Raw genomic sequence first — 27701 nt, 5'->3', positions numbered from 1 at the left:
TCATGTTCCCCTTTAGCAGCAGCCTCCTAAAGCTGGTGCCTACCTCCCTAACTACTTTCAGACTCCGGGACTTTCAAACCAGTTGCTGTCTGCCCCAAGTTGCCTCTGAGCCCCCGGACAGGTTCCAGTCCTTAGACAAAAGGGCATAGCGATTGGTTCGGGAGCTTGGAACTGCTGTGTGGCTGAGGTTAGGTCCTCAAACCCTTTCCCGAGCTGCTTCCATGCCATCTCCACTCTACACTTCTTACCACTTTAAGTGTTTCCCAGCTCAAAAGATGTTTCCTTCCTCCCCTGTCATCACCACAGTTAGCCAGGATTTAACCAGTACCCTCAATTGCACAGATATATTCGTCTTTGACTCTGGCTTCAAATTCTAGTGTGTCTGATTCCATCACTTGAGCTTTCAGCCCACAGTGTTAGTGGTTCTCCAAATTCAGCATACATCACAATTGTGTGGAGGGCTCGTTAAAACTCACAGTGCAGGGCTTTGCTTCCAGAGCCCCTCCTTCGGCAGGTCCATGATGAATCCTGAAATTTGTCCCTTCTGAGCCATTTCCAGATAGTGCTGATGCTGATGGTCCTGGGACCAGGCTTTGAGAACTTTAGGTGCTATCAAATTTGAAATGTTGTTGCTGGCCGTTTGGTGATTTACCATGAAGGTGGCACTTAGTAAACCTGGGTGTTACAGTGTCCTGTGGGTGACACTGCCCCCTGCTTATACCCTTCTGCTTTCCCACCCCTCTAAGTCTCCACCCTTTGCTGGGTAAACACCTGACTGCTTTGTGTGTTCCTTTCTGAGAAATAACACTCCTAGGAAGGAATCTATCTACTTTGCAGATGATCGCACCAGCTTAGAGAATGGTGACTTGGCTGTGCTCATGCACTTGGGGCAGCTCTGGGACCAGTGAGAAGCAGGTCCACATTTCTCAAAATCAAAGCTGACTCATATACTTGTATACGTCTTGCCAGACCATAGAATATCTTTAAGATCCCTCTTTTGGAATTTCTTGAAGAAGCAGCTTTAATTTTATATTAAAAAAAGTGAATATCTAGATTTGAGTCTAGACCCTGCTCCCCCAAATGTGTTGATTAAATTCCCCTTGTTCAGTGGCTTCTGGACATTTCTAAAAATTGCTACTGCTATGGTAGTTTTCATCATTACATGATTTGGTGTTTCTTGTGTTTTATTCTTTGTGTCAAGGTTCTGAAATACTGATCACATGGTAGATTTGTTGATTAAAGGATAACTTGGAAGGATCAGAGTGTTGAGTGGCTAGGAGTGTGGTGTCTGGAGACCATAGAAGAGGCTTAAGTTATTGGTTGTGGTTAAGGACAACATAGCATCACTGAACCTCATTTTTCATGTACAAAATAGGATATTTTCTTCCAAGGGCTTTTGTCAGAATTTAATTAATCTAATATATGTAAAGCACCTGAAACAGTGTTTGACTTTAATAAACAGCCGCTATTAACAGAAATCCTCTATCAACATAGTTTTAGGCTGTTGATAATTCAAAAAGACATTTAAAGTACAGAATATAGGATATCTACATCTCTGAAACCCTACAATTAAACTTGCCACTTCTGCGTTCGCTTGCTCGTCTTTTGGTGAAAGACCAAAGTTTTTTCTTGTTGCGGATCCCCTTGGTTAGGGTTCTTTTGTTGTTTTCTTTGGATGAACCCCGTCACCTAGGAGAGAATTGAAAGACAATCCTGAAGCAATCCGAAGATGAGCTATTTTTAGATTTTTGTGGTTTCCTCTTTTCAGTATTTTACAGTTGTCGCACATCTAGTAACTTTTTAAAAATGTTTACCTTTCTTAAGCATTCAGTAGCTTTCTTTTTGTACCAGGTTAGCAGTTTCTGGGCGGTGCTGGCTTATTACATTATCATGTGATGCATGGTCAGCAGCAAGGGTGGACAAAAAACACAGCTGAGTTGGCCACTGGCTACAGACTTTCAATTTCCCATTGATCTTGAGCGTGTAAGAAGAGCTCAAATTAGCCCGCCATCCTAGGGAAATGAAGGATGTTATAAGTGCACCCAGAAAAAGGTGTTCTTTAAAAGGCTCGGGGTAACAGAAACCCATGGGGGAAGGGAAGGTAAAAAAAAAAAAAAAGAGGTTAGAGTGGGAGAGAGCCAAAACATAAGAGACTGTTAAAAACTGAGAACAAACTGAGGGTTGATGGGGGGTGGGAGGGAGGGGAGGGTGGGTGATGGGTATTGAGGAGGGCACCTTTTGGGATGAGCACTGGGTGTTGTATGGAAACCAATTTGACAATAAATTTCATATATTAAAAAATAAATAAATAAATAACAGGCTCGGGGTAAGGTTTGGAGGAGGAGACTGCTACCCTTTTAAGAAGGGAATATTGAAGGACGCAGTAGGAGGGACTTTGCTTGGCCAGAGCCTGCTTAATTAAGAGAAAAATGTCCAATCAGGTTTGACAATCTGACCCATTTTCTCAAAGAAGCCTGACAGATTTCACTTGCATGCATGTCCCAGATGCTTAGGAGCTTTCCAGGCTCGGGTTTGGTAATCACAACAGCAACTGGGCTGGAACTGCTGCATTGCTGGCTGGCAGGCAGGGGTGACAGGCTGCCTGCTCCCCCTGGCTTCACTCTGACACTGTGAACTTTGCTGATTTACTGGAGAAAAACACATGCCACACATGGGCACACACACACTTCATATTTTCAAATACCTTACAATAAACTCCCAAGTCAACTCTTGTGACATCAAGGCTGAACCTCTAGTGCAAGCTTCTGGAAGTTGTTTTCTGTACCGACTGAAGGATGGGAATGTCACTTTGCAGAGTTCGAACAGAGGCATCTTGTTGCCACACAGAACTTTGCTGACATTAATGCCCAACGTGTTCTACCCCTGCCTGGCCACTGGACACTGCCATCTGGCATTCTTCTAGTAAAAGCCATTGTTGTGAGGGGTTGGCTCGGGTCCCTTTTGGGATGCTTTGGGTTACCATAGCCAAGCCTCCCTTTGTTGGTAGCACAACAGCTGCTGTCCAGTGGTCCACTCGTGATGGTTTTTCACTGTTATTTTCAGCGTTCTTCTGAGGAAAACTGTGTTGTTGGGTAGATCCACTCTTGCTCTGGGAAGTCAGAAGCTCCCAGTCCTAACCAGTCCTGTGACCTCAGCTAAGTTACTTGACTTCTCTGTAACTCAGTCTTGTGTGTGTGTGTGTGTGTGTGTGTGTGTGTGTGTGTGTGTGTGAGAGAGAGAGAGAGAGAGAGAGAGATCTTGGTGCATTCCAGTTCTCAATCACATTTTTGTCCATGAAGTTGCTTAATGATAGTCATAATGTCCAAGGTGCTGCTGCTTAGATCGTTCTTAGACCCTGCCCCTGCTGACTGACTTGGGCTCTGAAGAAATCCAGATTGCTCTGCCCCTAGATCCCTGAAATTCCAGAAAACGTACTTAAAACTTTTGCCAATGGAAATGGTTTGCAGATTGGCCAGGCTTCATTATTCAAGTGTTAGTGTAGTCAGAATCTGGCCTCACCGTACCTCCCCTCTATGTTTTTGCTGGAGTATTGTTTTAAAACATTTGTTTACTTCTGAGACAGAGAGCAGGTGCACAAGCAGGGGAGGGGCAGAGAGAGAGGGACAGAGGATCCAAAGTGGACTGTGAGCTGACAGCAGAGAGCCCGATGCAGGGCTTGAACTCATGAACCATGAGATCATGACCTGGGCAGAAATCAAGAGTCAGAGGCTTAGCTGACTGAGCCACCCAGGTGCCCCCCCTTGCTGGAGTATTTTAGAGCAAATTCCAGGCAGCGTATTATTTCATCTCTAAGTACTTCAGTATGTTTTTCTGGCAAATAAAAAAAAAAATTTAAACACATATAACCAGAAATCTATCCTAACACCTAACACAATTAAAAATAATTCTGGGATGTCTGGGGTGGCTCAATTAAGCCTCCACTCTTGATTTCAGCTCAGGTCATGATCTCATGGTTCACGGGGTGGAGCCCTTCGTTGGGCTCTGTGCTGACAACACAGAGCCTGCTTAGGATTCTCTGTCTCCCTCTCTCTCTCTGCCCTTCCCCCGCTTGCACACATGTGCTCTCTACTCTCTAAAAACAAACTTAAAAAAATAATCCCATAATATCATCTAATACCCTGACACTGTTAAATTTCCCTCCAGTGTCTCACAAATAACATTTTACTTCATATCAGGATTCAGACACAGCCTACAAATTCTATTTGGTTGATAAGGGTTTTTGTGTTTTCTATTTTTTTTTTTAAAAAAGCTTTATGGAGATGCAGTTTACATACAATATAATTTGCCCATTTATAATGTATGGTGTTTTTAGTGTATTCACAAGATTGTGCAACCATCACCCAATCTAATTTTAGAACACTTGTCCCTCCTGATATAAACCATTTGTCTATTCGCAGCCATTCCTCAAATCCCCATCCCCACCCCCAGCCTCTGCAAGCACTGATCCTATCTATAGATTTGCCTATTCCAGAAATTTCCTATACATGATACCACATCATATGTGGTCTCTTGTAATGGACTTCTTCCACTTAGCACAGTGTTTCCATGTTGGCTCTTGTATCACACTTAATTGCTTTTTATTGCTGAATAATGTTCCATCATATGGATCAACCACATTTTGTTTATCCCTTCGTCAGTTGATGGACATTTGAGTTGCTTCTACCTTTTGGCTATAACAAATACTAGGAACGTTCATATACAGATGTTTGTGTCAACATGTTTGCATTTTTCCTGGATACATGCCTAGGATTAGAATTGCTGTCTAATATTTTGAGAGACTACCAAATTGTTTTCCACAGCAGCTGCACCATTTTACATTCCCACCAGCAATGCATGATTCCAATTTCTCCATATCGTTGCCAACATTATTGTCCATTTTGTTATTGTAGCCCTCTTAGTGGATATGTGGTATCATACTGTAATTTTCTTTTAATGTCCCTAGTGGCTACTGATATTAGGTATATTTCATGTGCCTTTGGCCAATTGTGTATCTTCAGAAAAAATGTTTTTACGGATCCCCTTCCCATTTTTTGATTGGGTTGTCTTTTCATTGTTAGGTTGTAAGATTTCTTACGTATTCAGGATATAAGTCCCTTATCAGGTACTTAATTTGCAATGTCGTCTCCCATTTTGCGGGATACTTCCTCACTTTCTTGATGATATCACTTGGACTTAGGGGTTTTTTATTTTGATGTAGTCATACTTTTTCTTTTACTGAATGTGCTTTTGTTACTGTATCTTAAGTCTTGGTCTAACTCAGGGTCATAAGGTTTTATTCCTATATTCTGTTTTATCCGTATATTCTAAGAGTTTTACAGTTTTAGCTTAGATGTAGGTCTCTGATCCATTTGGGGTTACTTTTTGTGTTTGGTGTGAAGTAGAGGGTCAACTTCATAGTTTTACTTATGGATATCCAGTTGTCTCAACATCATTTGTTAAAAAGACGATTCTGTTCCCAGTGAAAAACGACTCCTTTGCGGTAACTTAACCAGCTATAAAGGTAAAGGTTAATTTCTCGACTCTTGATTCTATTCCATTGACCTGTCTATTCTTAGGTCAGTACTCCACTGTTTTTATTACTGTAGCTTTGTGGTAAATATGTTTTTTGAAACTCTTTTAATCGGTTACTATGTCCTCTTTTTCATATCTACCACCAAGCTGTTTATTTGTGAGGAAACTGGGTTCTTTTTATAGAATTGCCTAACTTAGACTTGGGCTTATTGTACCCTGGTGGTATCACTTACCATGTTCTTCTCTCTTTTTGTAAACCAATATTTAGATTTAACATCTTAATTAAATTCAGGTTAAATTATATTTTTACTTGCTCTTTATTGCCAAGAATACTTCCTGGGTGGGGCTGTATATTTCCTGTTACATCAGTTAGGAGACATGTGCTGTCTGGTTATCCTACTTTGATTGATAACAAAATCGATTAAGTGGGTTTGAATCAGACTGAACCATCTCCATTAACTTGTCACTTACTGATTTTAGCAGCCACTCAGCCTTGTTTTGATCTATTGCTTATTTCATTAGAAGCTATAAAATGATGATTTTGGACTCCTTTTCTTCTTCTCTATTGGTTAGCTTTGTTTCTTGCCCTAAATCAGTTTTCAGTAAGAGTTGATGCCCTAGCCACCTATTAAGGTGACCACTGATTATTTTAAAGGATCTTTATGGGATTTCATAGATCTTTGTTTTTACCCATTGTGGTCATCAATTTTTATGACATTCTGATTGCCCCATAGCATGAAATTAGCTATATGATGTGTGGCATTTGCTTGAAAATAATCCTGGGGAGGGAATAGGTGAAGTCAGGAATGGCCGTGAATTAAAATTGTTGAAGCTCCATGGTGGAGTCATCATCTCTCTTCTTTTGTAGAAGGTTTTACACATCATCCTCTTACTGGCCAATGGTTACCCCTTGATGTCAGTCCAGTGTCCTTTTGATAGCTTCTTTGATCTCAGGCCTAAGAAGCCCCAAGAACATTTGATACATTTCCTACCCCAGAGTTAGAATCAGTCACTTCTCCAGGGATTCTTGATTCCTTTTAGCAAGAAATGGTATTTGGAGGCCGCCTGGTTGAGGCCTTGGGGGGTACTCATTGCCACCTTGCCTTTAGCTCCCTCTGTGGACATACTAAAAAGTGTTTTTCAGAAAAAAGAATGAAACAGACATTCAGACCAGTATGTCCAATTTGAATGAAAGATTGCAAGATTTTCAGTTAGCTTTTTTGTTTTTTGGGTTTTTTTTTTTTTTTTGCTTATTTTGATCTGCTAACAAGTTTGGTTTCTTACAACTAACGTAATTACCATTTACTTTATCTTAATTATATATCATGCAATATAACCTAATTTTGTAGTGTGTGGTGTATTTGTGTGTTTAGTAGAGAAAGGGTAGTAGTTTTAAAATAAAGCTATCAATATTTAGTATGTGTTCTGCAGTTCATTTTAACTTTAAGACCTATCTCACGAGGGATGTATACTTAAAAGACTTTTTTCCAATGTTATTTAAAGTCATTTTTCTCCCTGTAGTTAGACTGTCAACTTGATAAACTGCTAGGTTGATTTTTTTCAGTTTGCTTTGGATTTTTAGGGGTTGAATTTTTTCCCTCCGCTTTGTGATTCTAGGTGGTTCTAAAGTGATAACTGTAACACAAGGAATATCCAGAGGGTTTTTTTCCATCCTTGTTCCCTTTGCACCGTTTTTCCCTTGTTTCCATAGAGAATCATTTTAGTTAGTACTAGGTGTATCCTTGTATTGTTTTAAAAATACACATTAACGATATAAAATGAAAAATGCTTTCTTTCCTTTATCACAAAGACACTCTTGTACCCTTTGCTTTGTCATTTCATGATGTATCATGGAATTTCTTTCTTTTTTTTATTTAAAATTTTTTTTTCCCCAACATTTTTTTTTTTTTTTTTTGGGACAGAGAGAGACAGAGTATGAACGGGGGAGGGGCAGAGAGAGAGGGAGACACAGAATCGGAAACAGGCTCCAGGCTCCGAGCCATCAGCCCAGAGCCTGACGCGCGGCTCGAACTCACAGACCACGAGATCGTGACCTGGCTGAAGTCGGACGCTTAACCGACTGCGCCACCCAGGCGCCCCTATTTAAAATTTTTTAATGTTTATTTATTTTTGAGAGAGAGAGAGAGAGAGACAGAAAGTGAGTGGGGGAGGAACAGAGAGAGAGGGAGACATAGAATCTGAAGCAGGCTTCAGGCTCTGAGCTGTCAGCACAGAGCCCATCGCAGGGCCCGAACCCATGAACCGTGAGATCATGACCTGAGCCGAAGTCAGATGCTTAACCGACTGAGCCACCCAGGTGCCCCTGGAATTTCTTTCTTCTTAACGTTAGTTTGTTCTTTATATCAGACTGGTTTTATATTTGTGTCCTATTGAAGTGCCTTGTGGGATGTGATAGTCCATTCTTAATTTGTACCATCAAATACTGGGAGAGTTAGTGAACTGAGTTGTACAAAAAGTTTGTTTTCTTTGCTTCACATCATAGAACAAATGCCTTACTTTTTTCTTTTTTTTTTTTTTGTATTCTCTCTCAGTCTAAAGGAATTCCTGCCCAAAGAATACATCAAGCAGAGAGGAGCTGAAAAGAGAATATTTCAGGTATTGGAAATATACAGAACTTTATTATTCCTCTCACTCCCTATCTCATCTATTAGTATGAGAGGGGCCTCTGCACCTAATAGTTTCATACCCCGTGCATGTACTCTACTTATATCATAAATGATTAGTGGCTCAAGAGTAAAGAAGCTGACAGTTCTACTCTGGGCAGATTTATTATCTTAATCCGTACCTTCTTGCTAAAGGTTACTTAGTCCTTCTGAGAAAAATGTGCATACATTTAATTTTAAAGGCATTATCTTGGTAGCATGGAAACAAGGTGATTTGCTATTAAAATGCACTGAGGAAGAAGCTACAAGTAGCTTCTTTGTCCTGATATTTGTCCTTTGAAGCTTGGAATTTGAAAATTTGTATCTTTTTAAAATCTGGTTTTTTTCCCCCTAAAAGAGAGTTGTATGTTCTAGGCCAAGAGTAAAAAAAAAAAAAAAAAAAAAAAAAAAAGCCCTATTATCAGCTTTGCCATGCAACAATCACACCAGTGAATCCAGAATATCAGTCGCTTTTGGTACTGAAATGTAAATATAAGTTGAAATAGAAATTTCCTGTGTATAAAACTTTTTTTTTACCCTGTCTTGTTTCCAAGCCCTCTAATATGCAGGTATTTATATATCTGGGTCTTTGGGAAACTGCATATTTTGCATGCATGTTAGAATTATACCTCTCCTGGAGAACATTGTTGTAGCTCTCATTGAAAGCATTGCTTCTGAACCTATTGGGATATGGAGTTTTCCAAGAAGTTGATGACACTCAGGGACCCTGGTCTGCCATGCTGCCCTGTGGGAACTGCTGTGTATAGTTACAACATCTCTAGGGAGTTTGGGGTCCAGTTCTAGTTAACAAGCCCTGCATTCGAGCTTTCTCTGTGCTCCGGTCCTTGGTCAGCCGGTACATGGGTCACGGAGAGGTCTGCAACACAAAACTTGATGACTGATCATTCCCAGCAACTGTACGGGGCATATATCTTAACCACCTCTCCCAAGTCCACCTGCTGGCAGAACTCCAATAACTGATCCTTGCTGCTGTCACTTGTAGGAGCATAAGAACTGTGGAGAGATGAGCGAAATAGAAGCCAAGGTCAAGTATGTGAAACTCGCCCGATCCCTCCGGACGTACGGTGTGTCCTTTTTCCTGGTGAAGGTAAGTGGGCAGGGTGCAGAGGGGGTTTGCCTCTACCACCTCCGCTATTAAAGTATCTGCTATCAAGCTGGGTTTGTTGTCCTTAGACCCCTAGTATTTGCGGATGAAGCAGCTGGCCAGTGGTGACCAGTTTAGCCATGGGACAGACATGAAGTATGTGAGCTCTAAGGCTGGTGAGGGAGCCTGGCCGCCCACAGGCCTCCAGGTACTTGTGTCTTGCCTTGGCACAGACGTTGATGGTACAACATCACCGAAAGGGCACGTTTATGTCTGCTTGTGAACACTCTCCTCTGGAAGTGTTTGACTTTAAGATTACCAAGAACGCCCTGGACTATGTGCAGGCTGTTGATCACTGCATACCGAATTGATGTGGTGAACGCAGCACTTACTTTGTATAATTGACCCGAGCTGGGCGATTTTTTGTGGCCGTCAGATCTCTTTTCATGGGAATTGTGTGCCTTCCTACTAGAAGGAAAAAGGTGGGTCTTTGAAATTCAAGACTAAGGCCCTTGATGGGTGTGTTCCTAGGTGGACTGGAAAGTACTCTCATTAGCTTCTTTTCCCCTTGGTCCATCCTGACCTCACATACTCTATTTTAGTCATCTCACTAATAGGTTTCATTGATTTCCACTTGTTTTGCTGTGATTCTTGGCTTCCTGCCTTTTGCCCTTGGCCCTGGAGAAAACTCCACCCTGTGGTGGGGTTTCTCATGTTGATTTACACAGAGGGGAGTATTACCCACTGAGCTGCAGCTGCTTTCAGGGACAGAAGTCCCAAGGCCAGAGTCAGAGTGATTTAAGGAGGTTGCTCTCCCCACAGCTCAAGAGAACTGGAGAAGAAGAAAGTTATACTGTCCTCTAGGATGTTTGGGGATAGAGATGCTTTTCTTGACTCAACTCCCCACTGGAGGAAGCTGCCTCATTTGGGCTGAGAAGAAACAAAGATGTTACACTGAAAAGAAAGTGATCTGCTTCATGCTGAGGAGTTCCTTAAACTGAACAGCTCTCGGTTTTACACCCGAAAATGCCAGAGCCTTTGCAAATGATGAATGCATAGGTGAATCACTGTGTTTTTCAGAAAAACAATTTAGAAGCTGAATTTTTTATATTTAGTGTGAGTTTGTAACTATCCATGAAGTTTTGAATGGGGCTGACACCTTGTCGTTAAAAATGACTCCATCCCCCAAGACAGCAACAGGAACATAGAGTAAACAGTTACGTGCCAAGGATATCTTACTCAAGCCTGTCAGCAGCCCCCTGGAAGAACTACCGTTAACTTTCTTTTTACAAATGAGAAAAAGAGGCCCCGAAAGATCAAATGAGTTAGCTGGGGCCCAAGGCTAATACCTGAAGGAGGCAGGACTTGAATTGAGGTATCTCTGATTTCAAAGACCTTATTCTCTGCCTTTGCACTCTGCTGCTTGGCTGAGGTGAGCCCGTTGGAACTGTAGTCACCTGCTCTCATCACCCTAGCTCTTACATCATCACCATGAACAGATGGCAAGGTCTTCTTGTTATAGAAGAAAAAGCTGCTTTTCATGGATGATTCTGAAGAACAGTAGATGACAGCTGAGTCCCAGTACCTAAGAGGTTAAACAGGTTCTCGGCATGTCTGATGCTTTGGCGTCAGTTTCCATGTTCTTGAGTTTTTCTGTAGTCCTTTATGTGTAAAATTCACCTCTTGCGTTCGTATCGTTTTCCATTAATACCATCACACTTGATACAGTCAGTTCCAGTGATGTGCATGTAGCTCAGGAAATTTAGGAAAATACGTAGCACACAGCAAACTACACGTAATAATTAGGAAGGGCACTTGAGCAGCAGTTCCAGAAAAAATAAAATGTTCCCCAAGGATAATTTAGGGCCTGAGAAAAATATGCTTATGGTAGTAGAATAATTAGAGACTGAGCACAGATCTTGTTATTGCAAGGTCTTGCAGATTTACACAAAGAAAAACTTCTTTTACAAAAGCTTTTAAGGCAAAATAAGAAAATAACGGAAATTGCCTTTCTCCCTCTCTCTCTCTTCTCCTTTTCTTCTTCCTTTCTTGTCTTTGTTATTTTTTTTTTAAATTAACATCCCTTTGAAGAAAGGCCAGGATCAATTTTCATATGCGTGTTAGGTATTCAAATTTTGGTTTTCTTCAGTTTTAATTTTGTGACTTGATCAAAGTGAGCAACCTGCCCACTTTAATATTTTGCCCAGTGGTCCTATTTGTACACATTTAAAAATGTTTTCATAATATTTCTTTTTATAAATGTTTATTTATTTTGAGAAAGTGAGCAGGCCTGAGCAAGGTAGGAACAGAGAGAGAGAGAAAGATAGGGAATCCCAAGTAGGCTCCATACTCTGTCAGCATAGAGCTGGATGCAGGGCTTGATCTCACACACTGTGAGATCATGACCTGAGCCAAAACCAAGAGTCAGATGCTTAACCAGCTGAGTCGCACAGGTGCCCCTAAAATTGATCCTAATAAATAGTTTGCATGACCTCAGTTTGCTCTATTTTAAAATTAGTACAGCTGAGGAGTAATATCATATTATGAATTATGAACCTTAATCAGATCAATAGGTCAAATCAGATGGCCTCATATCCAGTGAAATATCTACAAAAGAAATACAGAAAACAGCCCCATTTACAATAGCATCAGAAACAATAAATTACTTAGGAATAAATTTAGTCAAGAAAGTCAAAGATATACACACTGAAAACTTTAAGGCACTGGTAAAAGAAATTTGAAAATGACACAAATAAATGGAAAGATGTCCCAGGTTCATGGATTAGAACAGTTAATATTATTATTTTTTTAAACATTTATTTACTATTGAGAGACAGAGACAGAGCATGAGCATGGGAGGGACAGAGAGAGGGAGACACAAAATCCAAAGCAGGCTCCAGGCTCTGAGCTGTCAGCACAGAGCCTGAAGCAGGGCTCAAACTCACAAACCAAGAGATCATGACCTGAGCCAATGTCAGATTCTTAATCGACTAAACCACCCAGGCGCCCCTAGAACAGTTAATATTATTAAATCAACTATTCATTTAGCATAATTTCAGCCTACAGGTTTATGTACATGTTGTAACAATATACACGGTTATTTTAACTTTTAGAGTTATTTTTAAAATCAGTAAGTTGGTCAAGTAAATGTACAAATGTATGTCAATGTAATGAATTCATACGTGCGTGTGTATAGATAAGCACAATCATTTAAGACATAGGATGAAAAGACGTCCCACATAGAATAGCGCGTGCGTGCGCGCACACACGCACACACATTGTATGGCTAAGGGATAGTAAGTTTTTTAAAAGTATAAATAACATAACAGATTTCTTTAGAACCCCAACCTAAACATGCTATTAATTGTGAAAGAGTTGCATTGGCATAATTTAGGAAGTTAAAAATGAGTGAACAGCTTCTCAATCCTTATTTATATAGGCTATTAGAAATGTAAATAAGTCAATGAAATTACAACTTATGAAACATTTTAATATTGATAGTGAACACAATCATAACCTTAAGATTAATCATAGATATTCTCAGAGTGGTTAGATATGTTTATAGGTGCTTCTATCATGTTTTCGTCCATATCCATAAACATGTTGTCCTAATATTCAGAGCATTATATTTTGTTGTTATAAAAGAAAGTGCCTGGGTGTTGGGAGTCAGGAAGATTGGCCTGGAGTCCAGGAAAGCAGCATACATCTATGTGGGAAACAGCAGAAACTCGTATGACTTTGAGAGCCCTCCATAAGCCCCCTCAGCCTCAATTTCTTTCATCTGAAAACTTGTGTTCATGGCTTGTAGAGTGTAGTGCCTGGGAAGTAAAGATATTTGATAAATTTTAGATTATCCCAGCCCCTTAACTCTGTCCACATCTTCCTTATCCCTGGCTCCTGAATCTTTCAACTTCTAACGGGCTTTTAGCATCCATGATGTAGAGCAAGAGTTGAAGTTTTCCAGTAAAGGGCCAAATAGTTCATCTTAGCCTTTGCAGGCCATACTATTCATCTGTGCCCATGTGGCCTGAAAGCGGCCATAGACAATACCTAAATGAATGAACTTGGTTAGATGCCTGTAAAGCTTTACTTATGGGCTCTGAAATTTGAATTTCATATAATTTTTACATGTCATATAGTATTGTTCCTCTTGTGATTTTTTTTTTCAACTGCTTAAAAATGGAAAATTCACTCTTAGCTCTTAGGTCATAAAAAAGCAGGCAAAAAGCGGGTGTTAGCACCGGCTGAGTTTGCTGACTCTGATGTAGAGAATGTCCATAAGCCATATAATGAGTCCATAGGGAACAGCTTTATGTGGCAGTATTCTCAGTGGCTAAGAACATATGCTTTGAAAAGAAAGATCTAGATTTGGATTCTGGTTTTGCCACTTAGTTTTACCTTAGGTAAGTTACTTTACCTTCTATCTCTACGCCTGTTGGCTTACCTGTAAAATTGTGACATTTTATGAAGTTTAAATGAGATAATATAAAAAAAATGAGATTTCCATGAACGGAAGCTATAAATGTCTACAGGCTTCCTCTTTCATTGGCTCCTTTTGCATTTTATCTTGATCTGCTAATCAAAACCCCATGAGCAAGGATAAGGCATTTCCCATGAACTGCAAAGGATCTTGTTTTATTCCAAGAAATTACTGTGGAAACATGTCTCATTTATAAATTTGTCTTGAATTTTCCCTGTGGCCACAACCAGAGCCTTGAGGTGAGATACCTGGGGACTGACCCTCTTCTCCCCTTAACTGTAAAAACATCACAGAGGGGCATTCGGAGCCTCTCGGTATCATGAATTAAGTCGAGATAGATTGCCAGCTGCTAGAGAAAAATGGCCAGTGAACAGGATCTTTAACACTGTTTTGCTTTTGAACAGCCATCCCTTTCTTCTATGCCCCTAAAAGAAATATGTGTGCTGATAACAGAGCAGAGCATATAAGCCAGCACTTTGGAACCAAGCCAAGGTAGAATTTTCGTGAGCACAGTTGGATCACAGGTTTAGGCCACATCCAAATCAGGGGCCTAGAGCCAATGGATGCCAAAAGCTTAACCCTCTTGTATCCTCTCACACATTTCTGAATCTCCCATGTAAAGCACAGGTGATGTGAGAATCAGCCAATCGCCACACCAGTGGGAAGAGTCAGAAGAAGAGCAGGCTTGACCACAACCAGCCGCCAGGGCTGAGGCCACAGTCATGGTTGAGATGCGCCAGAAAGAGGAGGGGTGGGGCTTGTTAATGAATCCTGCCCCTTCTTGGTAGAATGCGGACTTTCTCCTGCCTCTAAGTTATGCAAGCCCAAGACATCTTCAAAACAAAATCAACCTAATGAGGACCACCTGGAGAGAAGTTTCTACAGAAGTGCGGCTACAGTCCCTGTGTGTGTCTGTGCATGAGAGACCGGTCTTTACTGGGGCCTGCCCGGCCTGTTTGCTTCTGGAGATGAAAGGATGCTGGTCTGTGTAGCCGAAGGTTGGAAAGGCCAGGTGTAGGGTGGGCTGAGATTGGGAGATACAGGGAGGAAGAAGGTGCCTCTCCTAACCTGGAGGCTCTACCGCTGTGGGTCTAAGACAGGACTTCATAGAAGAACCAACGTGGGTAGCTCTGAGCTGAGTGCTTCTTGATTTTAACTTTCTCCAGCTGCTGTGCATTTTGTGGGCAGGCCCTGAAGCAATTTTATCCTTGACAGTGGTCTCTGGTGCTGGGTTTCAGCATTTTCTGAGTTTCTTCTATCCCCTTCCCCCTAATCATGATCTTCTGACGGAATGCCCACTCTACGTTGTTTGCTTGTTCACTATGATTTCCTCTCCTGTCCAGAGTGAGCTCCTCAAGGGTCAGGGTAATCTGTCACAATTCTGTATTCCCTCACCCCAGAGCCCCTCGCGGGGAGGTGCAGATGGAAAAGGCTGAAAGCAACAGCTGCAAACCATATTTTATTTCATCTCCTCTTCCTGGTCCCAGCGGCTGGGCTCGTGCCAACCCTATGTGACTCACTGCCTAGAACTTCTTCACCTAAATCTCAATGTGGCTCCTGAAGCCAGATTAGACTAGCTGGCATCACCCACCCTGCATGGATTTCACCCCTTTGGGAACCAGCCTCTCCTTACAAAGAATCTGACTCTTCTCAGGGTTCATTTCTTAAGCACCGAGGGCTTCTTCCCTGCCTTATTCCCTTTCTCAGACACCCACACAGATTCCCAATCTTATTCTCTCCTCCTCCTGGGAGGAAGCTGGAGCTGTGCATTGACCCTCACTGTCAGATGGCTTATGAACTACCAGTGGGGGCTGCAGCCGGGAGGGGTGGGGGGGTGGATTTTTGTCTTTTCTCTGATTTCACCAGAATACAGTACACTATTGTAGACAGACCACTTTGGAAGTCAGAGACAGTTTTGAGCTACTCAAATTTGTGTTCAAATCATGGCTTTACTGCTCACTACTATTTGCCTTGGACAAGTGGCTGTTCTCTTCATTTGCAAAATGAGAAGGATGATCCCAACGTTTGAGTGTTGCCCTGAAAATTAATGGATAATATTAACTACCTAGCACATGTCTATTATTTTAAAATCGCCTATCCCTTTGTATGCATACAGAATTGGTGTGTGCTAATTTGTAAGTCTATTCCTCCGAGAATAATGATTTAGGCGTTACTAGGTTTCAGCAAATATTTGGGAAGTTGTTTTTTTTTTTCCCTGATAACAATAGAAATAAATGTGAAATTATTTCTTAAGGGAAGTTTTAAGTGAATCGATTTTAAATGAAATTTGAAGAATAAGGAAAAAAGCACAAGAAAATTAATACAAATCATTTGAGATGATCATCGTGACCATTTTATCATGTAATGAAATTTTTATTTTTAAATTTTTTTTTGAATTTTATTTTAAAAATTTGTTTTTAAAATTTTATTTTATGTAAGATCATGCTATACAAACGGTTTTTACTTTATACTCTCTTGCAAATTTATTGCCGTGAATCCAATTGTTTTCCAATCATATTTTTTTAAACAATTTTATGTTTATTTCTTAGAGTGTGCAAGTGGGGGAGAGGGGCAAAGGGGGGTGGAGAGGGAGAGAAAGAGAGAGAATCCAGGCTCCAGACTCAGTATGGAGCCCAACTTAAGACTCAATCCCACGACCCTGGGATCATGACCTGAGTGAAAATCAAGCGTCAGACATTCGACCAACTGAGCCTCCCAGGAAACCCTCCAATCATAGGATTGTTAATGGTTGTAGAATACTTGGCTACTTGACTATATATACCCTGATTTACTTAAGAAATCCCCTGTTGTTGAATTTTTTAGTTGTTTCTAGTTTTTCACTGTGATAAACTGTAGCTATGCTTGGTATTTCCTGTTTCAGGAAAAGATGAAAGGCAAGAACAAGCTTGTGCCTCGCTTGCTGGGCATCACTAAGGACTCGGTGATGCGCGTGGATGAGAAGACCAAGGAAGTGCTACAGGAGTGGCCGCTCACCACCGTCAAGCGCTGGGCAGCCTCACCCAAGAGCTTCACGCTGGTACAGACTGGCAACAGGGAGGACTAACTTGGCCTTGGGTGGTTCTGTGGGGCAGGAGAGGGGATGCAAGCCCCTTGAGTTTCTCAGGGAGCAGTGTGGAGAGAGACAGAGGTGGAAATTCAGAGACAGCAGGGACTGGTCCAGTCTTGTAGGTTCCTGATGTTGTGTCTAAGCATGCCCTAACAGGAAACTTTCTAATGCTCAGAGGCTGATCCAAGGTTCCCTCTTTATCTAATTGTTTTGGAAGTTCCTGAGCATTGTGACATCTCACTGAGGTGTGTTTTCCCAACCTGCCTAGAAACAGCATGCTGTATAGTGGCAATGGCATAGACTTTGGGGTAGTATTCAAAAGCAGCTGGTGCAGGCAAGATGGCGGCTTAGGAGGACACTGGGCTCACCGCACGTCCTGCTGATCACTTAGATTCCATCTACATCTGCCTAAATAACCCAGAAAACCGCCAGAGGATTAGCAGAACGGAGTCGCCGGAGCCAAACGCAGACGAGAGGCCCACGGAAGAGGGTAGGAAGGGCGGCGAGGCGGTGCGCGCTCCACGGACTGGCGGGAGGGAGCCGGGGCGGAGGGGCGGCTCGCCGGCCAAGCACAGCCACCGAGTCTGGCTTGCAAAAGTGGAGGGGCCTGACGGACTGTGTTCCCACAACAAGCGCGACTTAGCGTCTGGGAGGTCATAAGTGAACAGCTCTGCTCGGAAAGCGGGAAGGCTGGAGGACAAAGGGAGGGAGAGCTGCTGAGCCCCCGGACGACAGAGCTCAGTTTGGTGGGGAACAAAGGCGCTCGCCAGCGCCATCTCCCCCGCCCATCCCCCAGCCGAAATCCCAAAGAGAACCTGTTCCTGCCGGGGAACTTGCTCGCTCCGCGCAAACACCCAACTCTGCGCTTCGGCGGAGCCAAACCTCCGGCAGCGGATCTGACTCCCTCCCGCTGCCACAGGGCCCCTCCTGAAGTGGATCACCTAAGGAGAAGCGATCTAAGCCTGCCCCTCCTGCCCCCGAGCACCTTGCCTACCCACCCCAGCTAATACGCCAGATCCCCAGCATCACAAGCCTGGCACGGTGCAAGTAGCCCAGACGAGCCACACCACCCCACAGTGAATCCCGCCCCTAGGAGAGGGGAAGAGAAGGCACACACCAGTCTGACCGTGGCCCCAGCGGTGGGCTGGGGACAGACATCAGGTCTGACTGCGGCCCCGCCCACCAACTCCAGTTATACACTACAGCACAGGGGAAGTGCCCTGCAGGTCCGCACCACGCCAGGGACTATCCAAAATGACCAAGCGGAAGAACTCCCCTCAGAAGAATCTCCAGGAAATAACAACAGCTAATGAGCTGATCAAAAAGGATTTAAATAATATAACAGAAAGTGAATTTAGAATAATAGTCATAAAATTAATCGCTGGGCTTGAAAACAGTATACAGGACAGCAGAGAATCTCTTGCTACAGAGATCAAGGGACTAAGGAACAGTCACGAGGAGCTGAAAAACGCTTTAAACGAAATGCATAACAAAATGGAAACCACCACAGCTCGGCTTGAAGAGGCAGAGGAGAGAATAGGTGAACTAGAAGATAAAGTTATGGAAAAAGAGGAAGCTGAGAAAAAGAGAGATAAAAAAATCCAGGAGTATGAGGGGAAAATTAGAGAATTAAGTGATACACTAAAAAGAAATAATATACGCATAATTGGTATCCCAGAGGAGGAAGAGAGAGGGAAAGGTGCTGAAGGGGTACTTGAAGAAATAATAGCTGAGAACTTCCCTGAACTGGGGAAGGAAAAAGGCATTGAAATCCAAGAGGCACAGAGAACTCCCTTCAGACGTAACTTGAATCGATCTTCTGCACGACATATCATAGTGAAACTGGCAAAATACAAGGATAAAGAGAAAATTCTGAAAGCAGCAAGGGGTAAACGTGCCCTCACATATAAAGGGAGACCTATAAGACTCGTGACTGATCTCTCTTTTGAAACTTGGCAGGCCAGAAAGAATTGGCACGAGATTTTCAGGGTGCCAGACAGAAAAAATATGCAGCCGAGAATCCTTTATCCAGCAAGTCTGTCATTTAGAATAGAAGGAGAGATAAAGGTCTTCCCAAACAAACAAAAACTGAAGGAATTTGTCACCACTAAACCAGCCCTACAAGAGATCCTAAGGGGGACCCTGTGAGACAAAGTCCCAGAGACATCACTACAAGCATAAAACATACAGACATCACAATGACTCTAAACCCGTATCTTTCTATAATAACACTGAATGTAAATGGATTAAATGCGCCAACCAAAAGACATAGGGTATCAGAATGGATAAAAAAACAAGACCCATCTATTTGCTGTCTACAAGAGACTCATTTTAGACCTGAGGACACCTTTAGATTGAGAGTGAGGGGATGGAGAACTATTTATCATGCGACTGGAAGCCAAAAGAAAGCTGGAGTAGCCATACTTATATCAGACAAACTAGACTTTAAATTAAAGGCTGTAACAAGAGATGAAGAAGGACATTATATAATAGTTACAGGGTCTATCCATCAGGAAGAGCTAACAATTATAAATGTCTATGCGCCGAATACCGGAGCCCCCAAATATATAAAACAATTACTCATAAACATAAGCAACCTTATTGATAAGAATGTGGTAATTGCAGGGGACTTTAATACACCACTTACAGAAATGGATAGATCATCTAGACACACGGTCAATAAAGAAACAAGGGCCCTGAATGAGACATTGGATCAGATGGACCTGACAGATATATTTAGAACTCTGCATCCCAAAGCAACAGAATATACTTTCTTCTCGAGTGCACATGGAACATTCTCCAAGATAGATCATATACTGGGTCACAAAACAGCCCTTCATAAGTTTACAAGAATTGAAATTATACCATGCTTACTTTCAGACCACAATGCTATGAAGCTTGAAATCAACCACAGAAAAAAGTCTGGAAAACCTCCAAAAGCATGGAGGTTAAAGAACACCCTACTAACGAACGAGTGGGTCAACCAGGCAATTAGAGAAGAAATTAAAAAATATATGGAAACAAATGAAAATGAAAATACAACAATCCAAACGCTTTGGGACGCAGCAAAGGCAGTCCTGAGAGGAAAATACATTGCAATCCAGGCCTATCTCAAGAAACAAGAAAAATCCCAAATACAAAATCTAACAGCACACCTAAAGGAACTAGAAGCAGAACAGCAAAGGCAGCCTAAGCCCAGCAGAAGAAGAGAAATAATAAAGATCAGGGCAGAAATAAACAATATAGAAACTAAAAAAACTGTAGAGCAGATCAACGAAACTAAGAGTTGGTTTTTTGAAAAAATAAACAAAATTGACAAACCTCTAGCCAGGCTTCTCAAAAAGAAAAGGGAGATGACCCAAATAGATAAAATCATGAATGAAAATGGAATTATTACAACCAATCCCTCAGAGATACAAACAATTATCAGGGAATACTATGAAAAATTATATGCCAACAAACTGGACAACCTGGAAGAAATGGACAAATTCCTGAACAACCACACTCTTCCAAAACTCAATCATGAGGAAATAGAAAGCTTGAACAGACCCATAACCAGCGAAGAAATTGAATCGGTTATCAAAAATCTCCCAACAAATAAGAGTCCAGGACCAGATGGCTTCCCAGGGGAGTTCTACCAGACGTTTAAAGCAGAGATAATACCTATCCTTCTCAAGCTATTCCAAGAAATAGAAAGGGAAGGAAAACTTCCAGACTCATTCTATGAAGCCAGTATTACTTTGATTCCTAAACCAGACAGAGACCCAGTAAAAAAAGAGAACTACAGGCCAATATCCCTGATGAATATGGATGCAAAAATTCTCAATAAGGTACTAGCAAATCGAATTCAACGGCATATAAAAAGAATTATTCACCATGATCAAGTGGGATTCATTCCTGGGATGCAGGGCTGGTTCAACATTCGCAAATCAATCAACGTGATACATCACATTAACAAAAAAAAAGAGAAGAACCATATGATCCTGTCAATCGATGCAGAAAAGGCCTTCGACAAAATCCAGCACCCTTTCTTAATAAAAACCCTTGAGAAAGTCGGGATAGAAGGAACATACTTAAAGATCATAAAAGCCATTTATGAAAAGCCCACAGCTAACATCATCCTCAACGGGGAAAAACTGAGAGCTTTTTCCCTGAGATCAGGAACACGACAAGGATGCCCACTCTCACCGCTGCTGTTTAACATAGTGCTGGAAGTTCTAGCATCAGCAATCAGACAACAAAAGGAAATCAAAGGCATCAAAATTGGCAAAGATGAAGTCAAGCTTTCGCTTTTTGCAGATGACATGATATTATACATGGAAAATCCGATAGACTCCACCAAAAGTCTGCTAGAACTGATACAGGAATTCAGCAAAGTTGCAGGATACAAAATCAATGTACAGAAATCAGTTGCATTCTTATACACTAACAATGAAGCAACAGAAAGACAAATAAAGAAACTGATCCCATTCACAATTGCACCAAGAAGCATAAAATACCTAGGAATAAATCTAACCAAAGATGTAAAGGATCTGTATGCTGAAAATTATAGAAAGCTTATGAAGGAAATTGAAGAAGATTTAAAGAAATGGAAAGACATTCCCTGCTCATGGATTGGAAAAATAAATATTGTCAAAATGTCAATACTACCCAAAGCTATCTACACATTCAATGCAATCCCAATCAAAATTGCACCAGCATTCTTCTCGAAACTAGAACAAGCAATCCTAAAATTCATATGGAACCACAAAAGGCCCCGAATAGCCAAAGGAATTTTGAAGAAGAAGACCAAAGCAGGAGGCATCACAATCCCAGACTTTAGCCTCTACTACAAAGCTGTCATCATCAAGACAGCATGGTATTGGCACCAAAACAGACACATAGACCAATGGAATAGAATAGAAACCCCAGAACTAGACCCACAAACGTATGGCCAACTCATCTTTGACAAAGCAGGAAAGAACATCCAATGGAAAAAAGACAGCCTCTTTAACAAATGGTGCTGGGAGAACTGGACAGCAACATGCAGAAGGTTGAAACTAGACCACTTTCTCACACCATTCACAAAAATAAACTCAAAATGGATAAAGGACCTAAATGTGAGACAGGAAACCATCAAAACCTTAGAGGAGAAAGCAGGAAAAGACCTCTCTGACCTCAGCCGTAGCAATCTCTTACTCGACACATCCCCAAAGGCAAGGGAATTAAAAGCAAAAGTGAATTACTGGGACCTTATGAAGATAAAAAGCTTCTGCACAGCCAAGGAAACAACCAACAAAACTAAAAGGCAACCAACGGAATGGGAAAAGATATTCGCAAATGACATATCGGACAAAGGGCTAGTATCCAAAATCTATAAAGAGCTCACCAAACTCCACACCCGAAAAACAAATAACCCAGTGAAGAAATGGGCAGAAAACATGAATAGACACTTCTCTAAAGAAGACATCCGGATGGCCAACAGGCACATGAAAAGATGTTCAGCGTCGCTCCTTATCAGGGAAATACAAATCAAAACCACACTCAGGTATCACCTCACGCCAGTCAGAGTGGCCAAAATGAACAAATCCGGAGACTATAGATGCTGGAGAGGATGTGGAGAAACGGGAACCCTCTTGCACTGTTGGTGGGAATGCAAATTGGTGCAGCCGCTCTGGAAAGCAGTGTGGAGGTTCCTCAGAAAATTAAAAATAGACCTACCCTATGACCCAGCAATAGCACTGCTAGGAATTTATCCAAGGGATACAGGAGCGCTGATGCATAGGGCCACGTGTACCCCAATGTTCATAGCAGCACTCTCAACAATTGCCAAATTATGGAAAGAGCCTAAATGTCCATCAACTGATGAATGGATAAAGAAATTGTGGTTTATATACACAATGGAATATTACGTGGCAATGAGAAAAAATGAAATATGGCCTTTCGTAGCAACGTGGATGGAACTGGAGAGTGTGATGCTAAGTGAAATAAGCCATACAGAGAAAGACAGATACCATATGGTTTCACTCTTATGTGGATCCTGAGAAACTTCACAGGAACCCATGGGGGAGGGGAAGGAAAAAAAAAAAAAGAGGTTAGAATGGGAGAGAGCCAAAGCATAAGAGACTTAAAAACTGAGAACAAACTGAGGGTTGATGGGGGGTGGGAGGGAGGAGAGGGTGGGTGATGGGTATTGAGGAGGGCACCTTTTGGGATGAGCACTGCGTGTTGTATGGAAACCAATTTGTCAATAAATTTCATAAAAAAAAAAAAAACAAAAAAAACAAAACAAAAGCAGCTGGTCATTTCCCAGTTCTGTACCCTCGCCCGAGTCGCCTGTCCACTCTGAGACTTAATGTCATTAGCTTTAACAAGGGGATCATAATACGTGTTTGACACAGTTGCTAAGATCAAACAAGATGATGATGATAAAATTCGCAGTGTGAAATATGTGGAAAGTAGGGAGAATGTAGTCGTCCCAGGCCTTCGGACCTTAATAGTTGTTAGCAGAGTATAGTTGTGTTGTTACCTTAACTATTGCTACGTTGACATGTGAGAATTGATAGGGCTGTTATTTTGTAGGGCTAGTTCAGTAATAAGAGACATCAGTGTTGAAATTTGTCCATTTCCTTAGCGCTCCTGAAGTGTACTATCCTCTAGCTCTAGTGAAATATCAGCTTGAAATATCAGCTTGTATCTAGGTAAGATCTCCCAATAGGCCATCAAAAAAAAAAAAAAAAAAAAAAAGGTATAAGGAAGGGGTTTTACAGGGAGTCTTTAGTTATCTAGTTTGATCAGTGGTTCATAGACTCTTGCCAGTTGGAAGGAATCTTCAGAAAATATACCTTCTTCTATCCTGTAGTCAGTAACAGCTGTCGGTACATGGCCTTTACAAAGGGGTATTCCTACTTAGAGAACTGTATCCTTGTCTTACGTGACAGGAAGTTGTCAATAACTTGTAAAACAGAAAAATCAAGACATCTATATAACCATGTTATTTATAAGAAACTGCTGAAAGGGTTCAAGGTAGTTGCCTGTGGGAATGGGAGGGGTGGAGAGTAAAGATGGGAATGGCTAGGGCAGGGGCCCACTGTATTTTATTATATACCTTTTAGTGCTATTGGTCCTTTAAAACTAGGTCCAATTCCCACTTTGTTGAAAACAAAAAGTTACTTTGAAGATAATAGTGATGAGTTGCAGTAACTACCTCAAGCACAAGAGAGAAAGAATATCATCAATGCCGTTTATTAAAGGTGAATTAAAGTTTGTCACATGTGATATTTCTTTCCACTCCGAGCCTTAATTTAACTTCCAAATGTTGGAGATTCTCCTGTTGTCTTCCTGTTAATGATTTTTAGTTTGATTCTGTTTTGGTTGAAGGACATACTTTGTATAATGTCAAGTCTTAGAATTTTAAGATTTGTTTTCCATCCCAGGATATGGTTCTTCTAGGAGATGTTCCCTGAGTACTTGACAGGAGTGTTCTGTAAATGTCAGTTAAACCTTGTTAGTTGATGGTGTTGTTCCAGTCTTCGGTATCCCAATAAGAATTACAGATTTTTCTATTTCTTTTTTCATCTTTATCACTTTTTACTTCATGTGTTTTGAAGCTCTCTTGGTGCCTGCACATTTAAGATCCCTCTGTCATGTTCATGGAGAGATTGTTTTATCATTATATTCTTCTGTTCCTAATACATTTTTTGCTCTGAAGTCTGCTTTGTCTTGATAGAGCCATTCATGCTTTTTAAAATTAATGTTTGCATGATATATCGTTTCATCCTTTTACTTTCAACCTACCTATATTGTACTTGAGATAAGTTTTTTGTAGAGTGCATAAAGTTGGATTGTGCTTTCTTTTAATCCACTTTGTCAATCTATTTTAATTGGTCTATTTAAACCATTTTTATTTCAGTCTAGTTATTGATATGTTAGGGCTTAACGCTACCATTTTATAGTACTTTTCTCTTTATGCTCCCTCTGCTTATTTTTCCTCTGTTTTCCTTCTTTTAGGTTATATAAACATTTTTTAAAGCTCCATTTTTATTTCTTAATAATGTTTCAAACCTATATCTTTGCTTAGTGTTCTTAGTGATCTAGATATTACCATATACATAAGAAAATCAAAGCCTACAGGTGTGGATACTTACACTTTAAGAAAAGTCTAGAAACTTCACTTCTATTTTGGTCTCTTTACACTCTTCACTTTTGAATATAACTCTTCAAAGAAATACTTCTGTATCCATTGAACACCACGTGAGATGGTATTAGACCTTCGCTTCAACCATAGAATACAATTAAAGAAAACTCATGAGGTGAAGGAGAGGTTACTACATTTACTTCTATTTGTATTTATCCCACTGTTGTTTTCTTCGGAAACTTCCCAGCCTTCTTCTGTTACCAGTTTCTTTGTTTGAAGAGCTTCCTTTAGTCATTTTTTAAAGATAAGTAGATTTACTCACAACAGATTCTCTTACTTTTCCTTCATCTGAGAATGTCCTTATTTCCCTTTGGTTCATAAAGGATAATTTTGACAGGTATAGTATTTAATATTGACAGTTCTTTTAGCCCTTGAAAAATGTGCTGCTTCTTTTTGGCCTCCTTGCTTTCAGAGTAGAAGTGGTCATTCAAGTTGGTGTTCATTAGTAGATAATGTGTCCCTTCCTTAAGTTGTTGGTATGGATTTATTAGGAGTTGTTCTATTTGGATTGTGATCAGCTTCTTGAGTTTGTAGCTGTATCTCTTTAATTTGGGAAATTTTTCAGCCATTATTTCTTTTAATACTTTTTTTTGTCCCACATTCTCTCACTGTGGGATTCTGATGATATGAGTGTTACATCTTTTGTTATTGCCCTCCCAGATCCCTGAAGGTCTGGTTTGTAAGTTGTTTGTTTGTTTGTTTGTTGGCTTTTGTTTAGTCTCTATTCTTTTTACTGTTCAAACTGACTAAATTTTATTAATCTTTTTGTCAAGTTTACTGACTATATGCTCTGTCATCTCCACAGTGTTTACCTTATCATGTGAGTTTTTCTGTTTTGGTTATTACATTTTTTCACTTTCATAATTTTTATATGGTTCTTCTCACTTGTTTCTTTCTTGAAACCTCCTTTTTGTATCAGGAGAATTTGTAATTGATCATCGAAACATTTTTTATGACGGTTGCTTTAAAATCTTTATCAGATAATTTTAATATCTGATTCAGCTCAGTATTGGCATCCATTGATGATCTTTTCTTACTCATATCATAGTTGCTTTGGTTCTTGATATGAGTAGTGATTTTCTTTAATTATAGCTGGACACGTTGGTTATTAAGTTAGACTCTTCATCTTCATTTTTGTTGTATCTGACAATCACCTTGTTTAGATTTAGTGTGTAGTGTTGTGGCCTCCTTTTGTGGGCTTTGCTTACAATGACAGCTTATTTTCTGAGCCCTGGCAGTGCTATTCTGGATTGCTTTGTTGTGACGCTACTGGGGTTCCTGCTCAAACCCTGATGGTGCTGTTTGGGAAAGTACTTCCTTGGAGCACCCGCTGTTGCTGTGTGGCCTTTGTTGGGGTAGGCAGAAGCCACAAGCCTGTCTCTGTGTCTCCCAGTGGGTGGAGGGCAGGAAGACAGAAGGCCTCACTGTGACTGCTGCTGCAAAAGGGCCAGACCACCTGCCTGTCTGGGTCGTGGAGCAGGGACTGGGATGCTGGGCTTCTCCTGCTCAGCAGCTGCTGAACACCAGCCCAGGTTTTGAAGCTGGGTTGAGACTCTCAGATAGATCTCTTTTGGGCTTTTCCTCTCCTGGTCCTTTGGCGGGAAAGAACAGATTTTTGAAATCCTGCCTGTTGGAGGTTCTGGGTTTCAGGCACCCATCCTTGAGGCTAATAGATTATAAAAGAAAACCCAAGAACTCCCCAGACAGTGGTTTCTCAAGTACTGTGGTTTCTAGCCAGTCTACCTTTCCAGCTTTCAGAGCCCTTTTACTACTTGTTGAACAAATTATAGGGTGTTCATTTGTGTTTAGAAGCAAAGAGAAAGGAAAAGCGAGTCTATGTCATCTTGCTTCCAGACTGGACCTGTTTACCTTTAAAACTGCGGAAATATAACATAGTTCTATTTCTTCTAATGCTGTCTTTTCAGGATTTTGGGGAGTATCAAGAAAGCTACTATTCAGTACAAACCACTGAGGGAGAGCAAATATCCCAGCTGATTGCAGGCTACATCGACATCATCCTCAAAAAGGTACTTCATACTGATGCACGTTGGAAAAGCTGCTGTTTTAGAACACTGAATGATGTTGCTCCCTGGGTGGGGAGAGTGGAACCTAATTTGAATTACTTGATTCACGAATTTAATATTAGTGTTCAGATCGCTTGCGTGTGCAGTCCTTCGTCTCAAGATCCTACGAGAACTTGCATTTTAGCTGCAGTTCATATTTATGTTATTACTGCCAGGTAGTGAACAGTAGTGCCTCACTTAGCTGTTGAATGAGACTAGCTAACCCCTCAGCAGCTTCCTCTCTAGGTAGTTAGGTTATGCCTTCTAGCCTCTTTAGAAACCCAGGTTGAGGGGCACCTGGGTGGCTCAGTCGGTTGAGTGACTGACTTCAGCTCAGGTCATGATCTCACAGTTTGTGAGTTCGAGCCCCACGTCAGGCTCTGTGCTGACAGCTCGGAGCCTGGAGCCTGCTTCCGATTCTGGGTCTCCCTCTCTCTCTGCCCCTCCCCCTCTCATGCTCTGTCTGTCTCTGTCTCAGAAATAAATAAACATTAAAAAAAAAAAAAAAAAGAAACCCAGGTTGAGGGTCTGAAAATGTTCTTGGTATTTTTCCTGAAAAATTTTACCAATTTTACCGGGGTTATATGCCATAGCGGCATGCTATGATTGACCACG

The 27701-nt window shown here is 41.2% G+C and overlaps 1 protein-coding gene across 5 annotated transcripts in view; it reads left to right on the top strand.

Moving 5' to 3' along the window:
- The window catches only part of TLN2 (talin 2), a 456802-nt gene that overhangs the window by 257620 nt on the left and 171481 nt on the right, over window positions 1-27701 (top strand). For 4 of the 5 annotated variants that reach the window (XR_007153041.1, XM_047863106.1, XM_047863103.1 and 1 more), the window contains 4 exons: window positions 8085-8148; window positions 9199-9303; window positions 16662-16817; window positions 26949-27050. Coding sequence is in view for 3 of the 5 variants with exons in the window: in XM_047863106.1 (XP_047719062.1) it covers window positions 8085-8148; window positions 9199-9303; window positions 16662-16817; window positions 26949-27050 (427 nt within the window). In the remaining 2 variants the exon portion in view is untranslated. Of the gene's footprint in view, window positions 1-8084; window positions 8149-9198; window positions 9304-16661; window positions 16818-26465; window positions 26556-26948; window positions 27051-27701 lie in introns of those variants that run through there. The other variant, XM_047863107.1, reaches the window with a different exon arrangement.

The sequence above is a fragment of the Prionailurus viverrinus genome, chromosome B3, assembly GCF_022837055.1.
Source record: "Prionailurus viverrinus isolate Anna chromosome B3, UM_Priviv_1.0, whole genome shotgun sequence".
Classification (NCBI taxonomy): Eukaryota; Metazoa; Chordata; class Mammalia; order Carnivora; family Felidae; genus Prionailurus; species Prionailurus viverrinus.
The sequence above is the reverse complement of the archived record's forward strand: the minus strand, read 5'-3'. Positions and strand labels throughout refer to the sequence as shown.